This window comes from Panthera uncia, chromosome B4, assembly GCF_023721935.1.
Source record: "Panthera uncia isolate 11264 chromosome B4, Puncia_PCG_1.0, whole genome shotgun sequence".
NCBI classification, from domain to species: Eukaryota; Metazoa; Chordata; class Mammalia; order Carnivora; family Felidae; genus Panthera; species Panthera uncia.
In genome coordinates, this window is record NC_064809.1 from 63,103,416 (window position 1) to 63,130,457 (window position 27,042).

At 38.5% G+C, this 27,042-nt stretch overlaps 1 protein-coding gene across 8 annotated transcripts in view; it reads left to right on the top strand.

Moving 5' to 3' along the window:
* Positions 1–27,042, top strand: part of FGD4 (FYVE, RhoGEF and PH domain containing 4) — a 285,834-nt gene that overhangs the window by 185,633 nt on the left and 73,159 nt on the right. For all 8 annotated transcript variants that reach the window (XR_007456626.1, XM_049625260.1, XM_049625259.1 and 5 more), the window contains 9 exons: positions 1,122–1,180; positions 1,515–1,661; positions 7,947–8,119; positions 12,070–12,100; positions 12,326–12,418; positions 12,693–12,818; positions 17,554–17,694; positions 25,236–25,376; positions 26,557–26,734. Coding sequence is in view for 7 of the 8 variants with exons in the window: in XM_049625260.1 (XP_049481217.1) it covers positions 1,122–1,180; positions 1,515–1,661; positions 7,947–8,119; positions 12,070–12,100; positions 12,326–12,418; positions 12,693–12,818; positions 17,554–17,694; positions 25,236–25,376; positions 26,557–26,734 (1,089 nt within the window). In the remaining variant the exon portion in view is untranslated. The remainder of the gene's footprint in view (positions 1–1,121; positions 1,181–1,514; positions 1,662–7,946; positions 8,120–12,069; positions 12,101–12,325; positions 12,419–12,692; positions 12,819–17,553; positions 17,695–25,235; positions 25,377–26,556; positions 26,735–27,042) is intronic.

The following is a 27,042-nucleotide window of genomic DNA, read 5'->3' on the forward strand; positions in this document are numbered from 1 at the left end:
GTGACATGCACAGCATTCCCCAATCAGGATAGTTCTCCAAAATCTAAATAAAAATTCAGTGTCTTCTAAACTCAAAGACTTAGACTTGCCCTAAGGTGGCAGGGTCAAAAATGAGACCGTTAGCAACACTGTATAGGGCATTTTATTTCTCTCTTTGCTTTCCCATTGCTCCTTAAACTAATATTGTAAGGAAATCACAGAAGTGCTTTTAGAGACCCAAAAGAGAGGAGAAAGCAACAAAAGTGCATTCTGTTCAGCCACGGAACAAAGAAGAGAATTGGATCCAGAAGTAATGAGGTTGTTGTGGTAACAGAATTAAGCAGGCTGTGGTATTCCTAAGATAAAAAAGAAAGAGCAGGACATGATTTAGGATTGAGGGCATTCCCTGGGGTTGATCCTCCAGGAGGCCTCAGCCTCCAGAGCCCTTCCCCAGCAGCACTGGGGCTCCTACCTTGCCCACACCAGATGGCTCCTGTTCCCACCTCTCCCACTGCCTCCGCAGCAGAGCCTTCCTTCAGCATTGTCATCAGCTGATTCCCCTTTGCCCGACCAAGAATAGAACTGTGAATATGTTTCACCAAAGAAAGTTGGTTATGCGTGGTGGTTAATTTGCTTATAAAACTAATAAAATAGTACTGCTGAAATGTTGTAGGACATTGAATCAGAAGATGTAGGTTCCAGTGTGTCCCTACAGTATCATAGTTGTGTGACCTTGGCCAAGCCACATCACTCGCCATTCCTTTCATCTGCCGAGTGGAGCTAACAGACTCTCCATTCAAGGTTGTGGAAGAGTTGAGTGACGTAATATATTTGAAAGCATGTGGCGAAGTGCCTTATGCCAATCTAGTGTACATGGTAATTGTTAATTTTGAAGGTCCGTTATCTGGGTCATATATAAAAATGTGTATGACTATTTACGAGGAAGTATCCTTCAAGTTCCAAATAATCTGCTCACAAATGAAGTTCTGAAAGTATTCATTTTGTAAATGGAAGTTGCCCCTGCTTTTGGTGTCAGATGTACAGTCTCAGGTTTCTTCTTACTATAACGTTACGTTATTCAACTATCTAGTAGCGTCGTAATGACAAAACACATTTATTTACTTTTCTTTTTTCCCATTTAGAATCACTTGAGATTATATCTACGGCAGCAAGCCATTCTAATAGTGCAATAAGAAAAATGGTAAGTAATTTTCAAAGGAGTTGGAAATCTTCTAGTTAGATAATTGTCAATAATATAGCCTAATGTTATCTGTAGGTTTGGACCAAAATGAATTGGTAAAGGTGAACAAAAAAAAGATTATTTATAAAGTGTTCAGTGTTATGTGGAATAATCCTGTCCTCTTTTCCCCCCTGTTTCAATTTGCTCGGAACTGACACATTTTATACCAAATTTGTGCTTAGTCCCAATCCCTTCTGCATTATTTGGATTTTAGCTAAGGTCATTGTATGATTAAAGGCACGAAAGTAAAACCTCCCTTTATTTGGTCTTGCTGTATTTTGTTTTCATTTCCTAGGAGAATCTAAAGAAACTCTTAGAGATTTATGAAATGTTGGGAGAGGAAGAAGACATTGTCAATCCTTCAAACGAACTCATAAAAGAAGGACAGATCCTGAAACTCGCTGCTCGGAACACATCAGCACAAGAACGCTACCTTTTCTTAGTGAGTATTCTAGTGTGAGCTGGTCACGTAACAGTAATTCAGAGACGTGGTTCTGTACATCTTGGAAAAGTAGGATGCTTGTGTGCTCACCAAAGCAGTTCTGTCTAATCTGGTTTAGTCAACACTGTTAGGATTCCACATAAGACAATGTCCTTTAGTAACTGAAACTTGTTCCTTCAAGGACTCAAATCTTAAAGTATTTTAAAAATAAATTTTCTGTGTACTTACCATGTGTCAGTTACTTCAGTAACCTACAGTTGATGACAACTTGTCTATGATGATCTTAGCCATCAGTTGTGGGGGCAGGGTATGTTTTCTCAAATTTTCCTAGTTTCAGATTCACTCTTTCCTTCAGTTCTTAGAGGCTAATGAGTACCATTTTCTGACAAGTGTTCTCTTTCGAATCCTCTCTGATCACTACTTTAATCTTTCCAGTTTGAGGAAGTATATACTCAAGGTTGTGAAGCTTATGCCTAAAATATCTCTGAAAAATGCATGAGTTTGCCACATAGTTCCTTTACATTGGAGGCAGTCCCTGTCCTTTCCTTTACTTCCTGGAAATGACATTTAGTCTGGGGCTTATCTCAAATGTTAAGAGCACTTCCTGGGGCATCCAGGCCATTATGTTTTTAGTCTCTGTTAATTCCAGTTCCTTTCTATATCTAATGATGTGATAATAATCAGAATAATAGCTAATGTGGAGTAACAATAAGCTAACACTGAGTAATAGCTAGTAAATGTTAGCTATTGTTGTGATTGTCATTATCGTCCAAGAAACCAGACACATTGGTCATGAGGCTTGCCCAGTGAATGGCCCACGATACCTTCTCAGGATGTTACTCACATCTGACTTTCTGGTGCAGGACAGTCCTCTCATCAGCCATACTATGAGTTTATTTGGGAGCTTACAGGGTTTTTTTTCCCTCTGGTTACAGCCTCCTTTGATAGGAAAACTTATAGGAACTAATTACCATGCATAGTAGTATTCAGTATCTCTCATTTTTCAAAAAGAACATTTGGTCACCATATTTATTACCTAGCAGCTCTTCCAAGTTTGTATACAACTCAAGAAGATTGAAAACATGTCTACACAAAACTTGTATGTGAATGCTTATGCAGAATTATTCATAATAGCCAAAATATGTGGACATACGGATATAGTGGTATATCTATGCAATGGAATGTTATATGGCAGTAAAAAGGAATAGAACACTGATACATGCTATATGAATGAACTTTGAAAGCACTTTGACAAGTGAAAGAAGCCATTCCCAGAAGCCCATACTGTATGCTTTCATTTATATGCAATGTCCAGAGTAGGCAATGGAGAGAGGCAGGATGTAAGTAGAGGTTGCCTAGGGCTGGTGGGGAAAAGGAAATGGACAGAGTTTCCATTTGGAGTCATGAAATGTTCTGGGAGTAGATAGCAGTGATGCTTGCACAATTTATAGCTATACCAAAAACCATGAATTGTCATTTTAAAGGGGTAAATTTTATGGTATATGAATTATATCTCTATAACTTTATAAGATTTATAGATACTATCCAAATTAACTCCAAAATCTTCATTTGAGATCAACAAAAATACTTTACCACTGAGAGATCATACAGAGAGCTAAAAATGTAAATCTAGGACTTGTGATGCCATGTCAGGGTTCTGAGCTCTAATTATTTTGAAATGTATGATTGTTGTTTAGGTACAGTGAGACCACTAGATCGGGAGAAAATTGCCATGAAAAAGATCATTATACGCAGAGATTCCTCAAAGGAGAGGCTTGCCATACCATGGGGGGGGGGGGGGGGGGGGTTACACAAGAAAGCATCAGAGTCCATAAGGAGACAGAGGAACCAAACAGAAAATGTGAGCAAGAGTGTTTATTATGGGTTCAGTGAGAAGGAATGGGCAAGACAAAATAAACAGACTTAGGATTTGCTAGTTTACATAATTCCATCAGGCTCTGGGGTATATACTGGCTGTTGTCTGAGTGATTAGGGCAGGGGAATACTGGCCCAGGGTGTAAAAGCTCAAAAAAGGAGGTGGTTAGGGTATGGCCTCTGGATTGGTTGGTTTCCATATGAAAAGCATGCATGTAGGTCACTCATTTACTACTTCTAGCAAGTGGATAACCCGAAGAAGGACAAATCCCTCCATTGTCAGCAAAGCCCCAAGATGTCAAAGCATCAAAAATACAGATTAGGGACGCTTAGGTGGCTCAGTCAGTTAAGTGTCTGACTCTTGATTTTGGCTCAAGTCATGACAGTCGAGTTCCGTATTGGGCTCTGCACTGACAGCATGGATCCTGCTTGGGATTCTCTCTCTCCCTCTCTCTACCCCTACCCTGCTCATGTGCACTTGCTCTCTCTCTAAATAAATAAATAAACTTAAAAAAAAAAACAGATTAAAAAGACATGCTTAATATACTATTTGGGGCAAAATGCCTGGGAGTTAATGTCTTCCCTCTACCAATGTCTTCCCTCTGCCTTTCCCCTTCTTTTAGGTGCTTAGGTAATTTCCTTTCCCTTCTTCTGCATGATTGTTACAGTTTCAATACTTAAGCTTCTAGCTCTGTGTCTAACCAATTGCCTTGGTTTAATCTTCACATTTGAGAATTATCCTGGAAATAGTTTTAGGTTGAATATCTTGGTGCAGAGCCAAATTAAGCAGCTATTTGGAGGACAGATGGCAAGGAGCCTTGGGGAACTACAGCCATAGTGTCTTTGAAGAAAGGACCCATCTCGTTCCACTTATTATAAGCTATCAAACCTCTCTTGCCGTTGCCTCCCCGGAGAATGGAGTCCTAGAACAAGAGTTACTGGAAAGCCGCATTCGTCTTGTGAAGACCATCTTAAAAGCATCTCTGTAGGTCCGTTCTCTTGATCCCAGCACGCCCACCCACCTCCATCCCCTGCACTGTTCTTGTCGCGCACCCTCCTCTTGCCAGCACACTTTGCTTTGCATAGAGCATTTTGGTTTTTTATACATAGTAACCTCAGCAACCTTTCTTATTTTTGTCTCTAGAAAGAATATGAGGGCTAGTTTTCTGTGTCCTTCTCTGGTGGTATTATTACATTTCTCTAAAAAAGCCAAATTGCATTTAGAATCTGATTTCAACATTCAGCTGACCTTCATGTGTTTGCACGTTTTCTTGCCTCCACACCATACTTGTTTGTATTACTGCAGTGTATTCTGTTGACTAAATTATATAACCACACCTGATATCTGAATGTTTAAAAAAAAAATCACTAAGCTATCCTACAGAATGACCCGGGAGGTTTTTATTCTTGGCCCTTTGGAGTTCTAGCCTTTATTTGCCTGTAGCTGGACAGGTTTTGATTTCCCTCCGCCATTCCATGACTTATTTAAACTTTGAATACAGAGCAGGCACTGGAAATTTTCTCCAATAATGTACTTTTTTCTTTTACCTTTTAAAACAAACTGGAATGAAACTGTCACTGGCGAGACATGAAATTGAATTGTTTCAGTTAAATACACATTTTAAGAGACTTAATATGAGTAGTTGAGGACACTGGAGATCAAGAAGGGGGACTCGTCCTGTGTTTTTAATAAAATTGAGACTGGCTTCTAGCTTAGCACTTCTGGAGCTTGCTCACCAGCCAGAGATTACATGTCCATAACGACTTCTGAGCTGTGGCCATGGATAACAAGGGATCTCCTGCACCGAAAGGGAAAGTCAATCTACTTGGTGCTGCACTTGCTATCACTTCTTCTTCAGCACCAGCAGAAACCCAGAGGCAAGGTGATAACGGCTTTCACCAAAGGAGCAGGGTTCACAGAGGGAACAAGAGTGACTACCTAATTCCTGTACATAATATGGCATCTGCTACTTCGTAAGCGCTATTTTATGTCTGTCAAGAGCTCTTACTTTCAGCTGTAAGAAAGAAGAAAAAAGGTCTTTATTGATGAGCATTAGATTGTGACATGAGTTCTAGAAGGGTGATAAAACAGTTATTGACCATTGAGAACGTAAAGCCCCAATTAGGAAGACTATATAAGAAGGGAAACATAATCTTGCAAGTGTAAAACAGAAAGAGAAACATCGTTCATAAAACAGTCTGTCATCTTGCATGAGTGTTAACTGCAAAAACCAAATGCCAAGAATTTCCACATTCATGGACGGTGTTTCTATAAAATAAGAAGACTTTGCTGAACTTTATAAAGTGAACTGGGTACAGCATCAGATAACTCAGAAATTTTATGGCATGACATTACATTTGTCACTCAATTTGCAGAAAATGAGGCTGTTGTTGCTGTCTTGAAAGTTGAGCCCTGTGCATGTCGGCGGCTCTCCCCTTCCTGCTGCACTGTTTACAGCCTGGACCAAATCCACTCCTGAGATGGCCTTCGTACAAGATAGAGAGAAATGTTAACACAAACAGCAGCAAGCTGTTGCATTAACCAAGCTGGATGGTGATGAGAGCCTTTCAGAGTGTTTTCAAATCCCTAAGTCCTGTGTACTGCAATGAGGCTAGTGATTGCCATACTTAGAACACAGTGGACTGTTAATAATAGGGCATAGGTCATTAGGGTTCTCTTCTAGAAATGTAAATGTGAAATGTGGTGCTGAGATGCATCTGTTAAAGTGTATTTAGTGCCCTTTTATTTCCATTGAGGAAATGAAATTTATGATGCTGGTTACAGGATGTTGCATAATAATGCACAAGGAACAACCGATGAGAAATTTGCTTTCAGAATGAGTACAATGGACAGTGTCACATAAACAGGTTGAAATGTTTTCAGAACCCATCAGGATTTCTTGTCTTGATGGCTTAGGTGGAGCCAAATGGGACCTGGTTCAACAGGACAGTTTTCTTCATTTAATCCTCTTAACAACCTGTGACTTTTAGAGATAATTATCCTGAGACAGGAGAAGTTATGTAGTGCATAGTCCCCAGTTGCCCTTGTCTTCCAAAAATATATGTGACTCTAGAAACGGTGTAAGAGACAATAATAGGAAGAAAGAAGGTAAGTATGGACCTTCTTTAGGAATCTGCCTACAGATTAACCTAAGTATTTAGTCTTTCCTCTTTCTGTATGTTTTAATATACTCAAAAGTGAATTAAATGCCTCCCCAAACTTACTGCTTGGTCCTGATTAGCAGGGGTAGTTCATTGTTGACTAGAAATGAGGTATTATACAAAGTTTGATTCAGTTTTCAAAATAAAGTCCTTCATGTTACTTAAATTTTTTTCAAATGTTTATTTTTGAGTTAGAGAAAGCACGAGTCGGGAGGAGCAGAGAGAGAGGGAGACAGAGGATCTGAAGCGGGCTCTGAGCTGACAGTAGAGAGCCCAATGCGGGGCTCGAACTCACAAACCATGAGATCATGACCTGAGCCAAAGTTGGACGCTTAACTGACTAAGCCACCCAGGTACCCAGAAGGTCCTTCATTTTAAAAGCAGATCTGGTAAAGCAGATCTTTAAAAACTTTTTGCCAAAATAGATGACTTCTCTATTCATACATGACAAATTCTTAAGATGTGGGCCAATATAAAACAGTAACTTCGATTTTTATGTAGGGCTTAGTGTGCTAACCCCACATGTTCTAAAGTAATAATTTGGGTTTTTTTTAACCTAATATTAAACACACAAAAATAATTGCTAAAAATTACTCTTTTTCTCTAATAACTATTGTAGACTTGCTTTGTAAGACACAACAATTAGAAATTTTGATGCCTAAGGGCTTCAACTTATGTGGTTGAGAATTTCAGGTCCTGGTATGTGGAAAGTCCTTAATAAATTATTGCTGAATTTAATTGAACTAATTTTCTTAATAGTACAAATGATGATTGATTTACTTAAATATCAATAAACTATGAAGGGCACCCAGTGGCTCAGTTGGTTAAGCGTCCAACTCTAGATTTTGGCTCAGGTCATGATCTTGCAATTTGTGAGATCAAGCCTCACATCAGGCTCTGCACTGACAGTGTGAAGCCTGCTGGGGATTTTCTCTCTCTCTCTCTCTCCCTCTCTCCCTCTCTCCCTCTCTCCCTTTGCTCCTTCCCCTCTCTCAAAATAAATAAAAACATTAATAATTAATTATTATGAACCAATAAAGAGAAATATGTTATAAATTTTAAAATAGGGTAATTTTGATATAGGCCTAAAATCTCAATATAGTATTTCAATAATTTTGCTCACATAGAAAGTATGATATTCCCTAGAAATTCCTTGGAATTTTTGCCTAGGGCTACTTTTCGTATTGGTCACTTTCCTCTTTCTTCTTTGTTTTCTTACTTGTTGATGTGTGTTCTGTCTCCTTGCAGTTCAACAACATGTTGCTGTATTGTGTACCAAGATTCAGCTTGGTGGGCTCTAAATTCACAGTTCGAACCAGGGTTGGCATCGATGGAATGAAAATTGTAGAGACCCACAATGAAGAGTATCCACACACTTTCCAGGTATCTGGAAAAGAGAGAACACTGGAGCTACAAGCCAGGTGAGAGATTCATTCACACAGCTTTCTACAAGCATTGGAAGGAGTTGTAGGACAGAATAATTCTGAGGATCTTTCCCAAGTGAATACTATAGACCTCTGGGAATCTGGTTGGCATAAGAGAAGTAGTAGAAGCTCTTAAAAGGCAAGAATGATGTCTTCCCTTTTGATTCCTCCGTAGTGTCTAGGATAGTGGTTTTGAGACGGTAAAAATTCAGTAAGTTACTTTGCCTCTTCAGATTTACAGGGTGCTCAGAGAATGAAGTTGTTGAATTCAAGCCAGGGTTTTGAGACTTGTAGGAAAAGGTTCTCCCCTAACACTTCCTCCCTCCGCCCTTCTTTTGGGTGCACAGTGTTTATTGATGCTTATTATTCCATGCTAAATGTTGAAGCATCAACTGTCAGTCCTTCAGTGTCTCTGCATTTGTGGGACTTGTTGGACTTTGATGGAGAGAATATTCAGAAGAGGCAGGGTAGAAAAGGTAATGATTCTCCTGACACAGTGGAGGATACATGAAGGGGGCCATTTAGAGCCCCCTTTCTAGTGGCCTCTAGAAACCAGGACTTCTGGAAGGAGTGATTCTTTTTTGCATGCTTTATTGAACTGGAAAGAAGGCTAGAGTTCTAGCATCCATCTCTCTAACCTAACCATGTTTAGAGGGGAAAAAACAATGAGAACCACTACAATGGATCATAGCTACCTGACGTGTGAACCTCTGGGAAACAGCATGCTGTCGGATTTTGAAATATCTGCCTTAGAAGACTGTCATCCATTTATCCTACAAAGACCTGTGTCATGGTGAAAATTGAGAACCTTCAGAAGGTCACAGATCAGAGGGTTAAGTACCAATCCTCACTCTGATGGTTCTGATACCCCAGGATCTGGAGACTCATAGAGCACTTCTGTTCCTTTTTGTTCTGTTGTACCTATAGTGTAGTTCTGAAGCTCATATGAATTCATCCTGGATACTTGGACTTAGTAACCATAAAAGCTTGAAGTTCAGACTTTCAAAAGAGAATAATTCATTCTGGCAGGAATCTACCCAGGGAATCAGGGAATTGGTGATCTTACAGTTAGGGGAGATCCAGCAGGCTGGGAAAATTTGAAGAAATAGCCAGCCAGTACTTTGGTTTCCCACAGCAAATCTCTACTGAACCTGGCATTACTTAGGGAACTGCTAGGGGACTGCTCTGAGGATTAGAAGGTGGCATTTCAAGCATGAATTAAAAGTATAGAGGACTTGGCTTTGAGTGCCATGGTTTTCCGACTTTATGGTGGGATTTGGGCCCCAGCCATTCAAACCCAAGGGAAGAAGGTGTTTTGCTGTGCTTGGAGGTTCCTGACCTGAATCCTCACTCAGAGCCTGACTCACTGAGTGACTGGTTCTGGCAACGGGGAGAACTTATCAGTAGTTCTGACCCTCAGAGAAGTTTTCACTGCAGAAGAATGAAGTGCTGCTGCTCTGAAATACCAGCACACTTCCAAATCTGCAAACCTGAGACATGTCTAAACAGCAGAAGAGAGATTATCAAGGTTTCAGGGATTGTCTAAATGGGAACTCCAGCCTTCCATTAGCAAGTGGGCTCTTTTCTCTTGAGGATGGGGCTGATTCATGAGGAATTTTGTTAAGTACAGGCAGTAATCACTTTGTAGAGTTCCAGTATGCAGTACTGGATACATTTCAACTGGTATTGAAAACACGGTCATGTTTCCTTAAATTTCCTCTTCCCCTAATCGCATTGCTGCACTTATATCTATGATTACATGGTGAATCAAAGATCCAAATTAAGTGATTACTTTTCATCCAGTCTATGATTCTTTCAAGAATAGAGACAAACATTGAAAGTCTCAGAACATCAGAGTGTTACAGAGATTGCACGGAGCCCAAAATTGGATGTATGTTTGGACATATTTATAGATAATTCACTTCTGAAACCAACTGGGGGGAAAAAGGATTCTGCTTTTCTTGCAGAATGAGTCAGCCTTAAGACTGACCTCCTACAGAAGCTGTGGGACCCACTTTGCACCATGAGTTTGTGAAATCTGGATTAAAAAATTACCTCTTCAGTGTTTTGTCATATAAGCTTTCTTCTAGCATGTGCTTTGAGTAAACTAAAACTATTTTCAGCTTTTCTCAATTAACACTTTGGTGGTGTACTTCAGAATGATGTTATCTGAGTTAAATTAGTTTTGAGTACATTAAATGGATCTTTTATACCACATCACTGTGAACACATTGGGGAGACATACTTTTTTGGAAAACTCAAGGTGCTAGATCCCTAATTAAAGAGGAACATTTCTCATGTTTGTTCATTCTAGTTTACTTTTATTTAAAATCTTTTAGGTTAAGTTTAAACTTTTAAAAATAAGTTAGTTTTGAAAATTGAGACACATTACTAATACCATAGGAATTGGTGAGGCCTTGACTTGAAACTTTCTTTGTACTGTGATTTCCTTTTGGGTGTATTTTGTTAAGTGAAACTTGTTAAACTTTTTTGTTAACTAAATTTTTTTCTTAAAATAAAGATTTTTCCACAGTGACCAAAAAAAAAAAAAAAAAGAAGAAGGGAAAAAAAAAAACCTCTTACATTCTACTTCCTCTTCCATATTTAAAAGAATATAAAGTATTCTGTCTTACATAGTTTTTATTTCATGGTTTTATGTTACTAAATGTATGTAAAAACATAGTAATAAGTAAGTTAGAGGAGTAAAAAATCTGCCATGACTGAGAAAGTAAAACAAAAAGCATTAAAGACTTATCAAGTTTCTTTGCATTTAAAAGCCTGAGAGCAGCTAGGAAATAACTATGATTACAGGGCAGTAGAAATAATTTTATCCACACAGGCCACTGCAGTAGGGAGCAATCTTTTTTGAGGAGCAAGAGTGAAGCCTTCCCCAGTAAGAGTCTTGGTCCAAGGATCCCCAGGTGAACAATAAGCAGAATCTTCCATTTGACAAGCACGGATTCCAGCTGCATTCTTGGCACATCATGATGCTCAAGAATAAATTTGCTAGAAAGATGGATGATGTCACAAGAGCCAAGCTCCTGCTAGACTCATTTATATGTGACACCTGTAGGAGCGAGGCATGTGACATTCAGGCTGGAACTCAAACTCAGCCCTAGCCTAGCAAACACATGCAAACAAATGGAGCCCCACTCTTTTGACATTCTTCAAAATCCCCCAACTTGAAGATCTAGCTCAGGCCAGAGTCTACTAATGAGGACTTTTCTAACACATTCTGTGACAGCAGCCAGCTGTGTAAGCTACCTGCAAGGGAGATGAAATAAAGAGAATTTGCCTCAATAGGAAAAAAGAAGATTTGATTATAGTCAAGGAAATTTTTTTTTCCCAACAGAAAATTATTAAGTACTAGAGTCCATTAATCTGTGAAACTTCCTTCCTACAAGCATCTAAAAATTTTGTTTTGCTTTATCTGTAATAGGTTAAGTACAGTATTGCCTAAAACTTTCTAGCAAAATTATTTATCAGAGGAAATATTAAATAGCTCCCGAAGACCTTTACAAAGATATTTCAGATTCTAGAGGATACATGTAATGTTTTCTAAGATGAACTGTGACTAGTAGCCTTTGAAAATCTCGTGTGTTTTCTTAAAGGTGAATTGGAAGACTAGTTGTATATCTGGTATAACTACATCTACGTTACCTAATATGTTCAGCTAGATGATGGTTATTAAAAATAACATCAGGGCAGTATATTAATGGAAGCTAAACTTAACTTTCCCACTCAAAAATTATGTGTACCATAATTTTGTTTAAGAATTTGTTTGTTCACTTGCCAAAGATTCTGTTTAATTTTTGTTGAAACTTCTTCCTGGACATCCCTGAATTTTCCAGAAAGTTGAAACAACATCAAAGCATAGTTTTATTCTTATTCACAAGTTATAACTCATTAATGTTTTCTGCATTCACTTATATTCTGTTTTGTTTTAGTTCTGAGCAAGACAAAGAAGAATGGATCAAGGTAAACCGGATTTCTATTTTCGTTTTTGTTTTTGTTTTTTGATAACCTTTGTGTATGTACACAAACATGTACATATTATAGCGTATACATACATCAATGTCATAAGAACAAGGTCAGTTAATTCTTAAGGTCATTTTCACATCATAGATATTTGTTTGATAAGGCATTTTCATTAATTTGCAAGTGATATTTTAATGTGTGCTTTGAATCTCATTTATATTTTAGGCTCTTCAGGAGACCATTGATGCTTTCCATCAGAGGCATGAAACCTTCAGAAATGCAATTGCAAAGGATAATGACATGCACTCAGAGGTTTCTGTAAGTTGAATTAAATTCTTTAAGTTCTTTTCTCTCTGCAGTTGCAGAACTGGCTAGACAGAATCTCATTTTTCCTTACATGAATACAATAGCGAGTGCCTTTTTGTGCTGCTTAAACTTCTTTGTACCTTTTATTTCTTTTCCTGGGTCTTGAGTTTCAGAGCATGATATAAGCAATGTTGTTGAAGTGCTTTTTAATAAATAAGTAAGTAAGTAAACAAATAGATGGAAATGACAGTTTTTTCTATTAAAATTGAATCTCTTTCTTTTTTAGACTGCTGAGCTAGGGAAAAGAGCTCCAAGATGGATCCGAGATAATGAAGTAACGATGTGTATGAAATGCAAGGAGTCTTTCAATGCACTGACAAGGAGAAGACATCATTGTCGAGCATGTGGACATGTAAGTGAGATTTCTTCATGGTCATGAAGGCTGCTAGTAACTATATAAGTGTTTTAAAAGCATCAAGTTTGGAAAGGCAAAAAAAAAAAAAAAAGAATCATTCAATTAAATAAATTACTTAATTGATAAACTTATTTTGATGACAGCTATGTGCAGAACACTGTGCTGGATCATGGAGAAAAAATGGTAAGCAAAATGATAGCCAGTTTCACCTAGTTTACATTCTAATGGAGAAAATAACCAAAGTCAAGTAAATGGACAAATAAGCATTTTAAATTACTACAAAGACACCAAGAAGGCAATCAAGAAGTTAGAATGGAGAATGATGTTAACAGAGGAGGACTTGGAACCAATTTTACTTAGAAAAATGAAAACCTCTCTGAGGCACAGATATTTAAGCTGGTGCCTAAAAAGTGAGAAAGAGCTAACCATGGCAAGGGAGGTGGGAAAGGCATTCAGTGGCTCCGTATGTCAGAAGAACTGAGATAGGAGAAAGTTGGGTCTGCTATTGGGATGCCAGAGGTAATGGGGCTGGAGCCTAATGAGTAAGAGGAACTGGGGCATAAGAAATAGTTAAATAGGTAAATAATAGTTAAATAAATAGGTAAATAATAACCAAAGGAGTTGATGTCTCTGAGAAAACAAGAGTTGGAACATACAGCATAAATGGAAGCTCAGGCTTTTGATGGGAGAGGAAAACTTCCCTCCATTATAACAGAAAGGAAAAAGGAAATGATGGGTGCAAATGTGGGTGTTTTTGCTTTTGTGGTAGGAAATTTTGTCATTGAAGTGTGAGGAAGAGTCATCAGCTGAAAAAAGAGGGAGAAGAGGGATGAGGGAGATTCGAGAAAGAGGGTTCAGTATGATATAGTTGTCTCTGGGCAGGGAAGTGAGCCTCCCAGAGGAACATGTGTGGACTTCTGTGCCCATTAGAGGTTTATGGTTATACATGTAAAGGGGCACGCAAAACTCAATAACTCAGGCCAGAGGGGGCTGGTGACAGGTTTTCAGCAATTTGAGCTGTTTCATATGGAAAGAGTGAGGGAGGAACAAAGCATGAAATGAAGCAGGAGAGAGAGAACAGCAGGCTTTTGATGGCCTTGTGTACCAAGTTGAAGATTATATACTTTCTTCTAAAAAGCAACAAGTAAACAGAAGGGCAGGCATTGTGGTGCCATGATTTAACAGATTATTAGTATGCTGAAATGCAAGACTTCTTATTGATCATTCATTTAGATTGGTCTTTTACTGCAGATTTATTCTTCTGCTTTCCTCCTAAGTTTTCTCAGTGAAACAGTTCTGTGATCAAAGTTCAATTTGATAGCAAACTTTCCCCTCAGGGTAAGACTTTTTAATCTGTCATTGAGTTTGCTTGAAATGATTTTGGGTATTGACTGACACACTTGCCTTGTGTTCAAACAAACGTGTTTGAATGTGGATTACCAAAATACTATTATATGAGTTGGAAATAAATAAGAGAGTAGCTGATATGAATATGTAGATGCAGGCATGTTTAATTCTAAATCTTAGAGTAATTTCATTGCAATTATGAGAAAACAATGAATTGAGTTTTTTTAAATTTTTAAAAATTTTCATTTTAGAAAGAGAACATGAGCAGGGGAGAGAGGCAGAGAGACAAAGAATCCCAAGCAGGCTCCACAGTCAGCATGGAGCCCAGCATGGCGCTCAATCCCTACGTCCCTGGGAATACGACCTGAGCTGAAATCAAGAGTTGGTCGCTCAACCAACTGAGCCACCCAGGCGCCCCAACAATGAATAGTTTTTTTTTTCTATCATGAATTGTATATGCTGTGAACCTAAACTAAAAGTTTTACTACTATTTATATAGTTTTAAATAGTTTGTCCACTATAATTGGGAGGAAATATGCTTTTTGAAGCAAGAAGATGCTTTTTTTTAAGTGTGTGTATGTGTGTGTGTTTTATGTTTTCATTTAAATTCCAGTTTAACAGACAGTGTAATATCAGTTTCAGGTGTACAAAATTGTGATTCAACACTTCCATATAACAAGTGCAGTCTTTAATCCCCATCATCTATTTAACCCATCCTCTTACCCACCTTTCCTCTAGTAACTATCAGTTTGTTCTCTATAGTTAAGAATCTGTTTCTTGGTCTGCCTCTCCATCTCTCTTTTTTCCCCCTATGCTTATTTTGTTTCTTAAATTCCATATATAAGTGAAATCATATGGTATTTGTCTTTCTCTGATATACTTTGCTTAGTATAATATTCTGTAGCTCCATCTGCATTGTTGCAAATGGCAAGATTTCATTCTTTTTATGGCTGAGGAATATTCCATTGCATGTGTGTATGTATGCATTATGATATATATATTTATAATCACCTCTTCTTCATCCATTCATCAGTCAGTGGATACTTAGGCTGTTTCCATAGTTTGGCTGTTGTAGATAATACTGCAATAAACACTGGGGTGCATGTATCCCTTTGAATTAGTATTTTTTGAGTAAATACCTAGTAGTACAATTGCTGGATTATAGGGTAGTTCTATTTTTAACTTTTTGAGGAACCCTCCATACTGCTTTCCGGAGTGGCTGCACCAGTTTGCATTCCCATCAACAGCCAAGAGGGTTCCCCTTTCCACACATCCTCACCAACACCTGTTGTTTCTTGTGTTGTTGATTTTAGCCATTCTGATAGGTGTGATATGATATCTCATTGTAGTTTTGATTTGTATTTCCCTAATGATGAGTGAAGTTGAGCATCTTTTCGTGTGTCTGTTGGTTATCTGTCTTCTTTGAAAAAGTGTCTATTCGTGTCTTCTTCCCATCTTTTAACTGATTATTCATTTTTTGGATGTTGAGCTTTGTAAGTTCTTTGTGTATTTTGGATACTAACTCTTTATCTGGTATATGTCATTTGCAAATATCTTCTCCCATTCAGTAGGTTACCTTTTAATTTTGTTGATTGTTTCCTTCGCTGTGCAGAAGGTTTTTATTTTGATGAAGTCCCAATAGTTTATTTTTGCATTTGTTTCCCTTGCCTCAGGAGACATTTCTAGTGAGAAGTTGCTATGGCCAAGAAAATATTTTTTTCGTGTTTATTTATTTTTGAGAGACAGAGCATGAGTGGGGGAGGGACAGAGAGAGAGGGAGACACAGAATCCGAAGCAGGCTCCAGGCTCTGAGCTGTCAGCGCAGAGCCCAATGCGGGGCCTGAACCTATGAACCATGAGATCATGACTTGAACAGACATCAGACAGTTAACCGACGGAGGCACCCAGTTGCCCCAAGAAAATAATTTTTTAAACTGGGAAGTGTTTTTTGACAATTAACCTATAATAATTAGGGAAAAAATGCTATTCACTAAGAAATGGAATGCATTTGCATTATACTTATTCATTCATTGGCATTCTAAGTTTATTGTGTGCCTTATGAGCAAAATCTACAAGAATGATGCCTCACAGAGCTTACAGCCTAGTGAGTGTTACAAACACCAAATAATCACACAAGTGTATGATTAAAAACTAATAAGTACATCAATGGGGCACCTGGGTGGCTCAGTCGGTTGAGTGTCCGACTGCGGCTCAGGTTATGATCTCGCGGTCTGTGAGATCAGGTCATGACCTCGAGCCCTGCGTCGGGCTCTGTGCTGATAGCTCAGAGCCTGGAGCCTGCTTCAGATTCTGTGTCTCCCTCTCTCTCTGCCCCTACCCCGCTCATGCTCTGTCTGTCTGTCTCTGTCAAAAATAAATAAACATTAAAAAAAATTTTTTTTAAACTAATAAGTACATCAAGAAAAATAAGGGAACTTCAGTAGCATAGTGACAAGAAACAGTTCCTTATTCTGGAAGTTGGAGGAGTCTTCCTTGAGGAAGTGAAATTTGAGTCAACATCTGAATGATGAGCAAGAGATAACTCACTGAAGCAGAGTTGAGAGAGGACAGGCATATAGCACTTCAGGGGCTCTTAAGAAGCCAGTGTCACTGGGGATACAGAGAGTAAAAGGGGCCAATTATATGGGATATTGTGGGCCATCGGTAAGAATCTGTTCTTTATCAAGAGCAAAGGGAAAACTAAGGATTTTAAATAGAGGGGAAACCTATCAGATTAGCATATTTAAGACAGCATCTGGTGTTTGGAAAATAGCTTGGATGGATGTAAAAACAGAGGCTAGAGAACGCTCAGGTAAGAATGCTACAAGGACCAGTCGTGAAATTGCAGTAGTCCGAAGTAGGATGTTAATAGCTTGGACTTAGAAGGAAGATGTAGAGAAATGGACAAATCGAAAAAAAATATCTAGGAGATAAAATCAGGACTTCGTAATATGGTGACTGTATGGGGTGAAGTAGAGGTATATGTCAAGGACGATGACTCCTAGGTTTCTGACTTGCCATGACTGGTGCTGTTTTCCAGGATAGGGAGCACTAGTAGGGAATAGGTTTGGAGGGGTGGGGTGGAGTCAGGAAACAGCTTCAGGCAGGGAAGATCCTGAGTTGATTTCGGGAGCTTATTGATGAAACATCCAGAGATATGAAAGGTAAAGGTCTCCTACCTTTAGAGCAAGGAAGACAAGGATGAACTAGCAGAGCTCATCACCAACAGCGTTATAATACCGTGATAAATATTCCTAATGTTCATGGGATATTCTTGGTCCGGTAAACGCCTTAAATATTTAACTCTTTCTCATTTAGTATTACTGGAAGTGATTATTGCTTAAATCTGTATGATTATTTACTCTTCATTTTTTTTTAATTTAAGGTGGTTTGTTGGAAGTGTTCTGATTACAAAGCTCAACTTGAGTATGATGGTGGAAAATTGAACAAAGTTTGTAAAGACTGTTATCAAATAATAAGTGGATTCACAGACAGTGAAGAAAAGAAGAGAAAAGGAATTTTAGAGGTATGGAATATTAAATATTGGAGAACTGAAATTTTTATGCAAGAAATGTAGAATTGTTTTTTAGCCCTAAAGAATACAAATAGCATATTTTATTATTTCTCTTAATATTTAACAATTTGAAGAAGAAGCAAGATTCATACTTTTCTCTCATCTTGCTTAATTTTGGGATCATATTCAGTTGTGTAGAAAGAAGAGGGTCAGTGCTATGTTTAGTCAACATCATTTGAGAGTGAAATACATTAATGTTGTGAAAGCAGCTATAATAAAATATTAAGAGTATGAATTGTTGTCTCTTCTGATGCCCAACATTACAGTGTATTTTTTTAAAGTTTATTTATTTATTTTGAGAGAGAGAGATAATGTGCAATTGGGGGAGGGGCAGAAAGAGAGGGAGGGACAGAGAACTCCAAGCAGGCTCCACACTGTCAGCACAGAGCCCAGATGCATGGCTCAAACCCATGAACTGCAAGATTGTGACCTAAGCCAAAGTCGAATGCTTAAGTGACTAAGCCACCCAGGTGCCCCTCCACTGTATTTTTTAATAGGAAAGTGTTTACCTGGTAATTTTATCATATTGGCTTCAAAAGCCACTGTCTGAAATTATTAAAATTCATATTAAATTATTACTTTATTACCTGAAAACGTCTTCCAGCTTATTGTATTAAAAACATCATTTAGCAGCCAGTGACAATAATCTGGTAACTGCTTTGAAATATTATTAAAATATCTAGCAAGTGAATGTGACTCATATTTTTAGAATAGTCAGAACCTCCCAAGCCTGGGCACTATGATGCAGCTTGTACCTGAAATGAGTTTCACACTCAAAGATACTAACATAAGGAATAAATTATATAATAAGGCCTTTGTGGCAGAAATTTCAAGGTAGCCTGGAAGGTCTGTGAAGAATAGGCTCATGACCATAATTCTTTGTATCTAAAGTCATAGACATACATAGTTTACTAAGAATTTCCATGCTTTATTAGGGATCAGTGACAGTTGGGGCACCCGGGTGGCTCTGTCAGTTAAGCATCTGACTTCAGCTCAGGTCATGATCTCACGGCTGTGAGTTAGAGCCTCACATTGGGCTCTGTGCTGACAGCTCAGAGCCTGGAGCCTGCTCTGGATTCTATGTCTCCCTCTCTCTCTGTCCGTCTCCTGCTCATGTTCTCTCTCAAAAATAAATAAACATTTTAAGAATATTAAAAAAAAAAATCAATGACTGTTTATTGAGCATCTATACAGTATAAGCATACAAGGGTCATTTCTGTTAAGTGAAAAAGAATCATAAACTTCAGAGTCCATTTAAGGCTGAAAAGCTAAAAGTTTAACTCTGAATTCTTCTAGGGTATATGTGTTGCTTGTAGGCAGACCTAAATGGGGCTTTCCCTGGCGAGGAGGTGGAAAGACATGTTTCACTGGCTCCCAAGAACACAGCCTTAAGACTTTTAAACACAGCAATAATATAATGAGTCCAATGACTTGTTTTAAGGGATGGGTTTCAGGTTGTATCTCTGAATTAAAAATCTCTAGGTAGTTTTCTCGAAAAACCTATATTTATTTAATCAAATAAATATATTATGTGAGGTCTTGGGGTGCCTGGGTGGCTCAGTCGGTTAAGCGGCCGACTTCGGCTCAGGTCATGATCTAGCGGTCCGTGAGTTCAAGCCCCGCGTCGGGCTCTGTGCTGACAGCTCAGAGCCTGGAGCCTGTTTCAGATTCTGTGTCTCCCTCTCGCTGACCCTCCCCTGTTCATGCTCTGTCTCTCTCTGTCTCAAAAATAAATAAAAACGTTAAAAAATATATATATATATATATATATATATATTATGTGAGGTCTATAAGTAGAAGATGAGTATGTATATGTGCATGTACACACACGTACATGCATTTTGAAACTTGCTTCTTGCCAGCTAGTGTGTTATGTGCCTTAGACCGAGAGTCAACACACTTTTCCTGTAAAGGGTCAGAGAAACTATTTTAGTCTTTGCAGGCCAAGAGGAAAACCTGAAAACATTACTTCTATAATAAGAAAGAAAACACATTTTCACAAATTTTTACTGACGGAATTCAAAATACAATAATAATGTAGTATAGTTTTTTATCATAGGGCAATAAGATTGGAATTCTTTGTAGGTAGGGGAGATAACGTTTCATTTCATTGGAGTCCAAAGTTAGTGTTCCCTGTCATCAGATTGATTTTAAATTATATCTATAAAAGTCAAAAAAATCTAAACAAATTCTTAGCTCTTAGGCCATACAAAAACAGGTGGTGGGCTGGTGGGCCGTAGTTTGCCTGCCAATGCTCCTTAAGGTATCTATGATGAAGGGCCAGTTTTATTTCCAAGCCACACAACTCAATATTTTTGTAAAATATGCAATCATGTTGCTTGCATGTCATCACAAAGTCAAATTGCTCTAAAAGTTTCTAAGTGCTTATTCCTACTTTCTGTGCTTTGTCTGGAATGGGTAACAGAGCAGTTTGTGAACCAGCACTGTTCAGTGGATGGCACTGAGTAGTGCTACCCTAAAGATTTGAGCAATTGAAAATAGAAGCAAACCACTTGCTTCCCATAATGTGTATAATAAAATCTATTTAGTCAATGATTTTGTTCCCTTTTTAGCCAGTGATATATATATCAGGGGACAAAGCAGAAAACTATAAATGGGTTGTCAAAGAGTTGTTGCAATTTTAGAACCTTTTTTTTTTTTTTTAATTTACATCCAAATTAGTTACCATATTGTGCAACAATGATTTCAGGAATAGATTCCTTAATGCCCCCTTACCCATTTAGCCCATCCCCCCTCCCATAATCCCTCTAGCAACCCTCTGTTTGTTCTCCATATTTAAGAGTCTCTTACATTTTGTCCCCCTCCCTGTTTTTATATTATTTTTGCTTCTCTTCCCTTATGTTCATCTGTTCTGTGTCTTAAAGTCCTCATATGAGTGAAGTCATATGATATTAGTCTTACTCCGACTAATTTCGTTTAGCATAATACCCTCCAGTTCCATCCACATACTTGCAAATGGCAAGATTTCATTCTTTTTGATTGCTGAGTAATACTCCATTGTGTATATATACCACATCTTCTTTATCCATTCATCCATCCATGGACATTGGGCTCTTTCCATACTTTGGCTATTGTCGATAGTGCTGCTATAAACATGAGGGTGCATGTGTCCCTTCGAAACAGCATACCTGTATCCCTTGGATAAATGCCTAGCAGTGCAATTGCTGGATCGTAGGGTAGTTCTATTTTAATTTTCTGAGGAACCTCCATACTGTTTTCCAGAGTGGCTGCACCAGTTTGCATTCCCACCAGCAGTGCAAAAGAGATCCTTTTTCTCTGCATCCTCACCGACATGTGTTGTTGCCTGAGTTGTTAATGTTAGCCATTCTGACAGGTGAAAAGTGGTATCTCATTCTGTTTTTGATTTGTATTTCCCTGATGATGAGTGATGTTGAGCATTTTTTCATGTGTCGGTTGGCCATCTGGATGTCTTCTTTGGAGAAGTGTCTAATCATGTCTTTTGCCCATTTCTTCACTGGATTATTTGTTTTTTGGGTGTTGAGTTGGATAAGTTCTTTATAGATTTTGGATACTAACCCTTTATCTGATATGTCGTTTGCAAATACCTTCTCCCATTCCATCGGTTGCCTTTTAGTTTTGCTGATTGTTTCCTCTGCTGTCAGAAGTTTTTTATTTTGATGAGGTCCTAGTAGTTCATTTTTGCTTTTGTTTCCCTTGCCTCTGGAGACGTGTTGAGTAAGAAGTTGCTGCGGCCAAGATCAAAGAGGTTTTTGCCTGCTTTCTCCTCGAGAAGTTTGATGGCTTCCTGTCTTACATTGAGGTCTTTCATCCATTTTGAGTTTATTTTTGTGTATGGTGTAAGAAAGTGGTTCAGGTTCATTCTTCTGCATGTCGCTGTCCAGTTTTCCCAGCACTACTTGCTGAAGAGACTGTCTTTATTCCATTGGATATTCTTTCCTGCTTTGTCAAAGATTAGTTGGCCATACGTTTGTGGGTCCATTTCTGGGTTCTCTATTCTGTTCCATTGATCTGAGTGTCTGTTCTTGTGCCAATACCATACTGTCTTGATGGTTACAGCTTTGTAGTATAGCTTGAAGTCCGGGATTGTGATGCCTCCTGCTTTGGTTTTCTTTTTCAAGATCACTTTGGCTATTCGGGGTCTTTTCTGGTTCCATACAAGTTTTAGGATTATTTGTTCTAGCTCTGTGAAGAATGCTGGTGTTATTTTGAGAGGTGTTATTTTCAATGGAATACTACGTGGCAATGAGAAAAAATGAAATATGGCCTTTTGTAGCAACATGGATGGAACTGGAGAGTGTGATGCTAAGTGAAATAAGCCATACAGAGAAAGACAGATACCATATGGTTTCACTCATACCATATGGATCCTGAGAAACGTAACAGAAACCCATGGGGGAGGGGAAGGAAAAAAAAAAAAAAAGAGGTTAGAGTGGGAGAGAGCCAAAGCATAAGAGACTGTTAAAAACTGAGAACAAACTGAGGGTTGATGGGGGGTGGGAGGGAGGGCAGGGTGGGTGATGGGTATTGAGGAGGGCACCTTTTGGGATGAGCACTGGGTGTTGTATGGAAACCAATTTGACAGTAAATTTCATATATTAAAAAAAAAAAAAAAGAGGTGTTATTTTGAGAGCATTCTGTGAAGAATGCTGGTGTTATTTTGTGTTGAATACGTAGATTGCTTTGGGTAGTATTGACATTTTAACAATATTTGTTCTTCCTATCCAGGAGCATGGAATCTTTTTCCATTTTTTTGTGTCTTCTTCAATTTCTTTCATCAGCTTTCCATAGTTTTCAGTGTATAGATTTTTCACCTCTTTGGTTAGATTTACTCGTATGTATTTTATGGGTTTTGGTGCAATTGTAAATGGGATCAATTCCTTGATTTCTTTCTGTTGCTTCATTGTTGGTGAATAGGAATGCAACCGATTTCTGTGCGTTGATTTTATATCCTGCCACTTTGCAGTTTTTTGGTGGAATCTTTTTGGTTTTCCATATGGAGTATCCTATCTTCTGTGAAAAGTGAAAGTTTGACCTCTTCCTGGCCAATTTGGATGCCTTTATTTCTTCGTGTTGTCTGATTGCAGAGGGTAAGACTTCCAAGCCTATGTTGAATAACAGTGGTGAGAGTGGACATCCCTGTCTTTCTCCTGACCTTAGGGGAAGTTTTTCCCCATTGAGGATGATATTAGCATTGGGTCTTTTGTATATGGTTTTTATGATCTTGATGTATGATCCTTCTATCCCTACTTTCTTGAGGGTTTTTAGCAAGAAAGGATTCTGTGTTTTGTCAGATGCTTTCTCTGCATCTATTGAGAGGATCATATGGTTCTTGTCCTTTCTTTTATTGATGTGATGAATCACATTGATTGTTTTGTAGATATTGAACCAGCCATGCATCCCAGGAATAAATCCCATTTGGTCGTAGTGAATAATTCTTTTAATGTATTGTTGAATCTGGTTGACTAATATCTTGTTGAAGATTTTTGCATCCATGTTCCTCAGGGTAATTGGTCTATAGTTGTCCTTTTTAGTGGGGTCTCTGTCTGGTTTTGGAATCAAGGTAATGCTGGCTTCATAGAAAGAGTTTGGAAGTTTTCCTTCCATTTCTAATTTTTGGAACAGCTTCAAGAGAATAGGTGTTAACTCTTCCTTAAATGTTTGGTAGAATTCCCCTGGAAAGCCATCTGGCCCTGGACTCTTGGTTTTTGGGAGATTTTTGATTACTAATTCGATTTCCTACTGGTTATGGGTCTGTTCAAATTTTCTATTTCTTCCTGTTTCAATTTTGGTAGTGTATATGTTTCAAGGAATTTGTCCATTTCTTCCAGATTGCCCATTTTATTGGCATATAATTGCTCATAATATATTCTCTTATTATTCTTTGTATTTCTGCTGTATTGGTTGTGATCTCTCCTCTTTTATTCTTGATTTTATTTATTTGGGTCCTTTCCTTTTTCTTTTTTGATCAAACTGGCTAGTGGTTTATCAATTTTGTTAATTCTTTCAAAGAACCAGCTTCTGGTTTCATTGATCTGTTCTACTGTGTTTTTGGTTTCGATAGCATTAATTTCTGCTCTAATCTTTATTATTTCCTGTCTTCGGCTAGTTTTGGGTTTTATTTGCTGTTCTTTTTCCAGCTCTTTAAGGCGTAATGTTAGGTTGTGTATCTGAGATCTTTCTTCCTTCTTTAGGAAGGCTTGGATTGCTATATACTTTCCTCTTATGATTGCCTTTCCTGCGTCCCAGAGGTTTTGGGTTCTGGTGTTATCATTTTCATTGGCTTCCATGAACTTTTTAATTTCTTCTTTAACTTCTTGGTTAGCACATCCATTCTTTAGTAGGATGTTCTTTAGTCTCCAAGTATTTGTTACCTTTCCAAATTTTTTCTTGTGGTTGATTTCGACTTTCATAGCATTGTGGTCTGAATATATGCACGGTAATGATCTCGATCTTTTTGTACTTGTTGAGGGCTACAATTTTAAAAACTTTTAAATTATCTCGGGTTCCAGGATTCTGATTGCTGGTCAGTATTTACCTTTTTGCTATCGCGTTATTATATCATTGATGCTGGTATAGCATTGTGGTTAAAAGTTCAGGCTCGGGGCACCTGGGTGGCTCAGTCGGTTAAGTGTCCGACTTCGACTCAGGTCACGATCTGGCAGTCTGTGAGTTCGAGCCCCACATCGGGCTCTGGGCTGATGGCTCGGAGCCTGGAGCCTGCTTCCCATTCTGTGTCTCCCCCTCTCTCTCTTCCCCTCCCCCGTTCATGCTCTGTCTCTCGCTGTCTCAAAAATAAATAAACGTTAAAACAATTTTTTTTTTAAATAAAAAAAAAAGTTCGGTCTCTGGGGGGCACCTCTGTGGCTCATTCGGTTCAGTGTCCGACTTTGGCACAGGTCATGATCTCACGGTTTGTGAGTTCGAGCCCCACGTTGGTTTCTGTGCTGACAGCTCAGAGCCTGGAGCCTGCTTTGGTTGGATTCTGTGTCTCCCTCTCTGTCTGCCCCTTCTCCCACTCATGCTCTGTCTCTCTCCAATAAACATTAAAAAAAAATCAATTAAAAAAAAAAAAAAAAAGCTCAGGCTCTGGATCCAGATCCAAATTCTAGCATGGAAATTCCTAATGTGTGACCTGGGGAAAGTAATTTCTTCTCTGAACCTCAGAGAGAATGCAAATGATATCTTCTTAGGGTTGGTGAAGATTAAATGAAGTAGTGAACTAAGAAAAGTGCCTGCATAGCAAGCATTCAATAAATGTTCAACTTTATTTAAATTTGAGGCCTGGTAATACTTAAATATTTTCCCTTGTTCATAAAAGATCTAGATAAGTATTTAAATAATAATTGGGGATGAGCCCTTTTTGGATATCCCCGAGAGACATTTTATATGAATATATTGTACTTTATGAATGTTCCAATAAGGTGAATTACTCTCTACCCAGTTCATTTTGTGTTCTCTTTCTCTCACTCTCCTTCCATTGTATTTTTTAGATTGAATCAGCAGAAGTGTCTGGAAACAGCGTAGTGTGCAGCTTTCTTCAGTATATGGAAAAGTCAAAACCTTGGCAAAAAGCTTGGTGTGTGATCCCCAAACAAGACCCTCTTGTGCTGTACATGTACGGTGCCCCCCAGGTATGTAAACTACATTTTTCTGAGGGGATGGAGGTCCTGGGGTACAAAGGGAGGTGAATAGACACTGAAATCAAAATCTTTCCATTACTGTCCTCTATAGAACAAGAGAGTTCAACCACTTGCATTGTCTTTCATTACAATTGAAAAATAGTAACTAAAATTCAAGTTTATTTAAACTGATTTTTAAAGTTTTTAGGCTGCTTTTTAAAATATAGCCCATAATTTCTTCCCCTTGTGCCTCATTTGTCTCCTCCCTTCTTCTCATTCCTCTCCAGTGGTTTGAGAAAGGGTGAGTTGGATTAGGAGGGGGCATGAGAGAAGGGGTGAAGCAGAGGGAGAAGCAAGGAGGAGAAGGAGCCTTTATAATGCCAGGAAATGATTATAAGTTGGGTGTTTTTTTTCCTGAATGGATGGATACCTGAAAAAGAAAAGAATATGAGAGGAAGGGGAATTTAAATCAACCTTGGATTAACATTATCCAGTAGTAAGTTTTTGAGAACCATGTGTGCATAGATGTGAACTAAATCTATGGGAACAACAGACATGCAGGCTGAGCTTCTCACCAGAGCAGCCCCAGACACTGTGGCTTGTGTTGTGCTTGAAAAACACCTGCATTCACCTGGAAATATATAAAATCTTCAACGCATCTGTTGTATTTTACCCTATGTCTGCATTAAGAGCTAGGAAAACCTTATTTTAGAAATAGACTACAAATACCAAGGTATATATTGTCTTCTGTTTCGTTGTTTTTCCCATAACTGTTTTTGTGCATAAATACATTGATGCCTGAATAAATGGATCACCAAATAAAGCTGCGTTTGGTAATGAAATCATCATTAACATTTGCGGCTTTTATGTGATACCTAATTTTTTTCCCTTTTTCATCTGAATGAAGAGTTGAATAGACTCCTTCACAGAGAGAGGGTGTAGGATCAGTGAATCGTAGCTGATTTAGGTATCAGCTCTCATTCATTAATTCATTCAGCCAGCATTATCAGTGGCCTCACGTGCAGGCAGTATGCTAAGTCCTGGATGCCCATCTCTGTCCACGGAGAGCTCACAGGGTGCATCTGTGTAGAACAGTGGTAGCAAAAGAGGTTTAGTGGGAGCCAGGTCACACAGGCCCATGCACAGCAAGCTAGTACATCTCACGCTCCTATGTACCATATTTTTTCCTTAGGATGTCCGAGCCCAGGCCACCATTCCACTCCTGGGTTACGTTGTGGACGATATGCCAAGGAGTGCAGACCTGCCGCACAGTTTCAAACTGACCCAGTCCAAGTCTGTGCACAGCTTTGCCGCAGACAGTGAGGAACTGAAACAGAAGTGGCTGAAAATCATCTTTTTAGCTGTCACAGGTGAGACACCAGATGGTCCCAACAAGCATCCAACCACCTTGGATGATCATCCTGAACCTAAGAAAAAATCAGAATGCTGAACTTCAGGACCATCCACAGTGCGGAGGTCCTAAGATTTACAGCTCAAGACATTCCCAGCCCTCCTCATTCATCTCTTAGCACTTTATGTTGAAAAATATAGGCTCTTAAATGCATCTTTTGGGGAAGTACTTTCCTATGTTTCTGTATTCATAGTGAAACTAATGTGCAGAGCCATTCTACCGGTAAAAGTTTGAAATAATGTGAAAATGGAACATTTTTTAATGAGC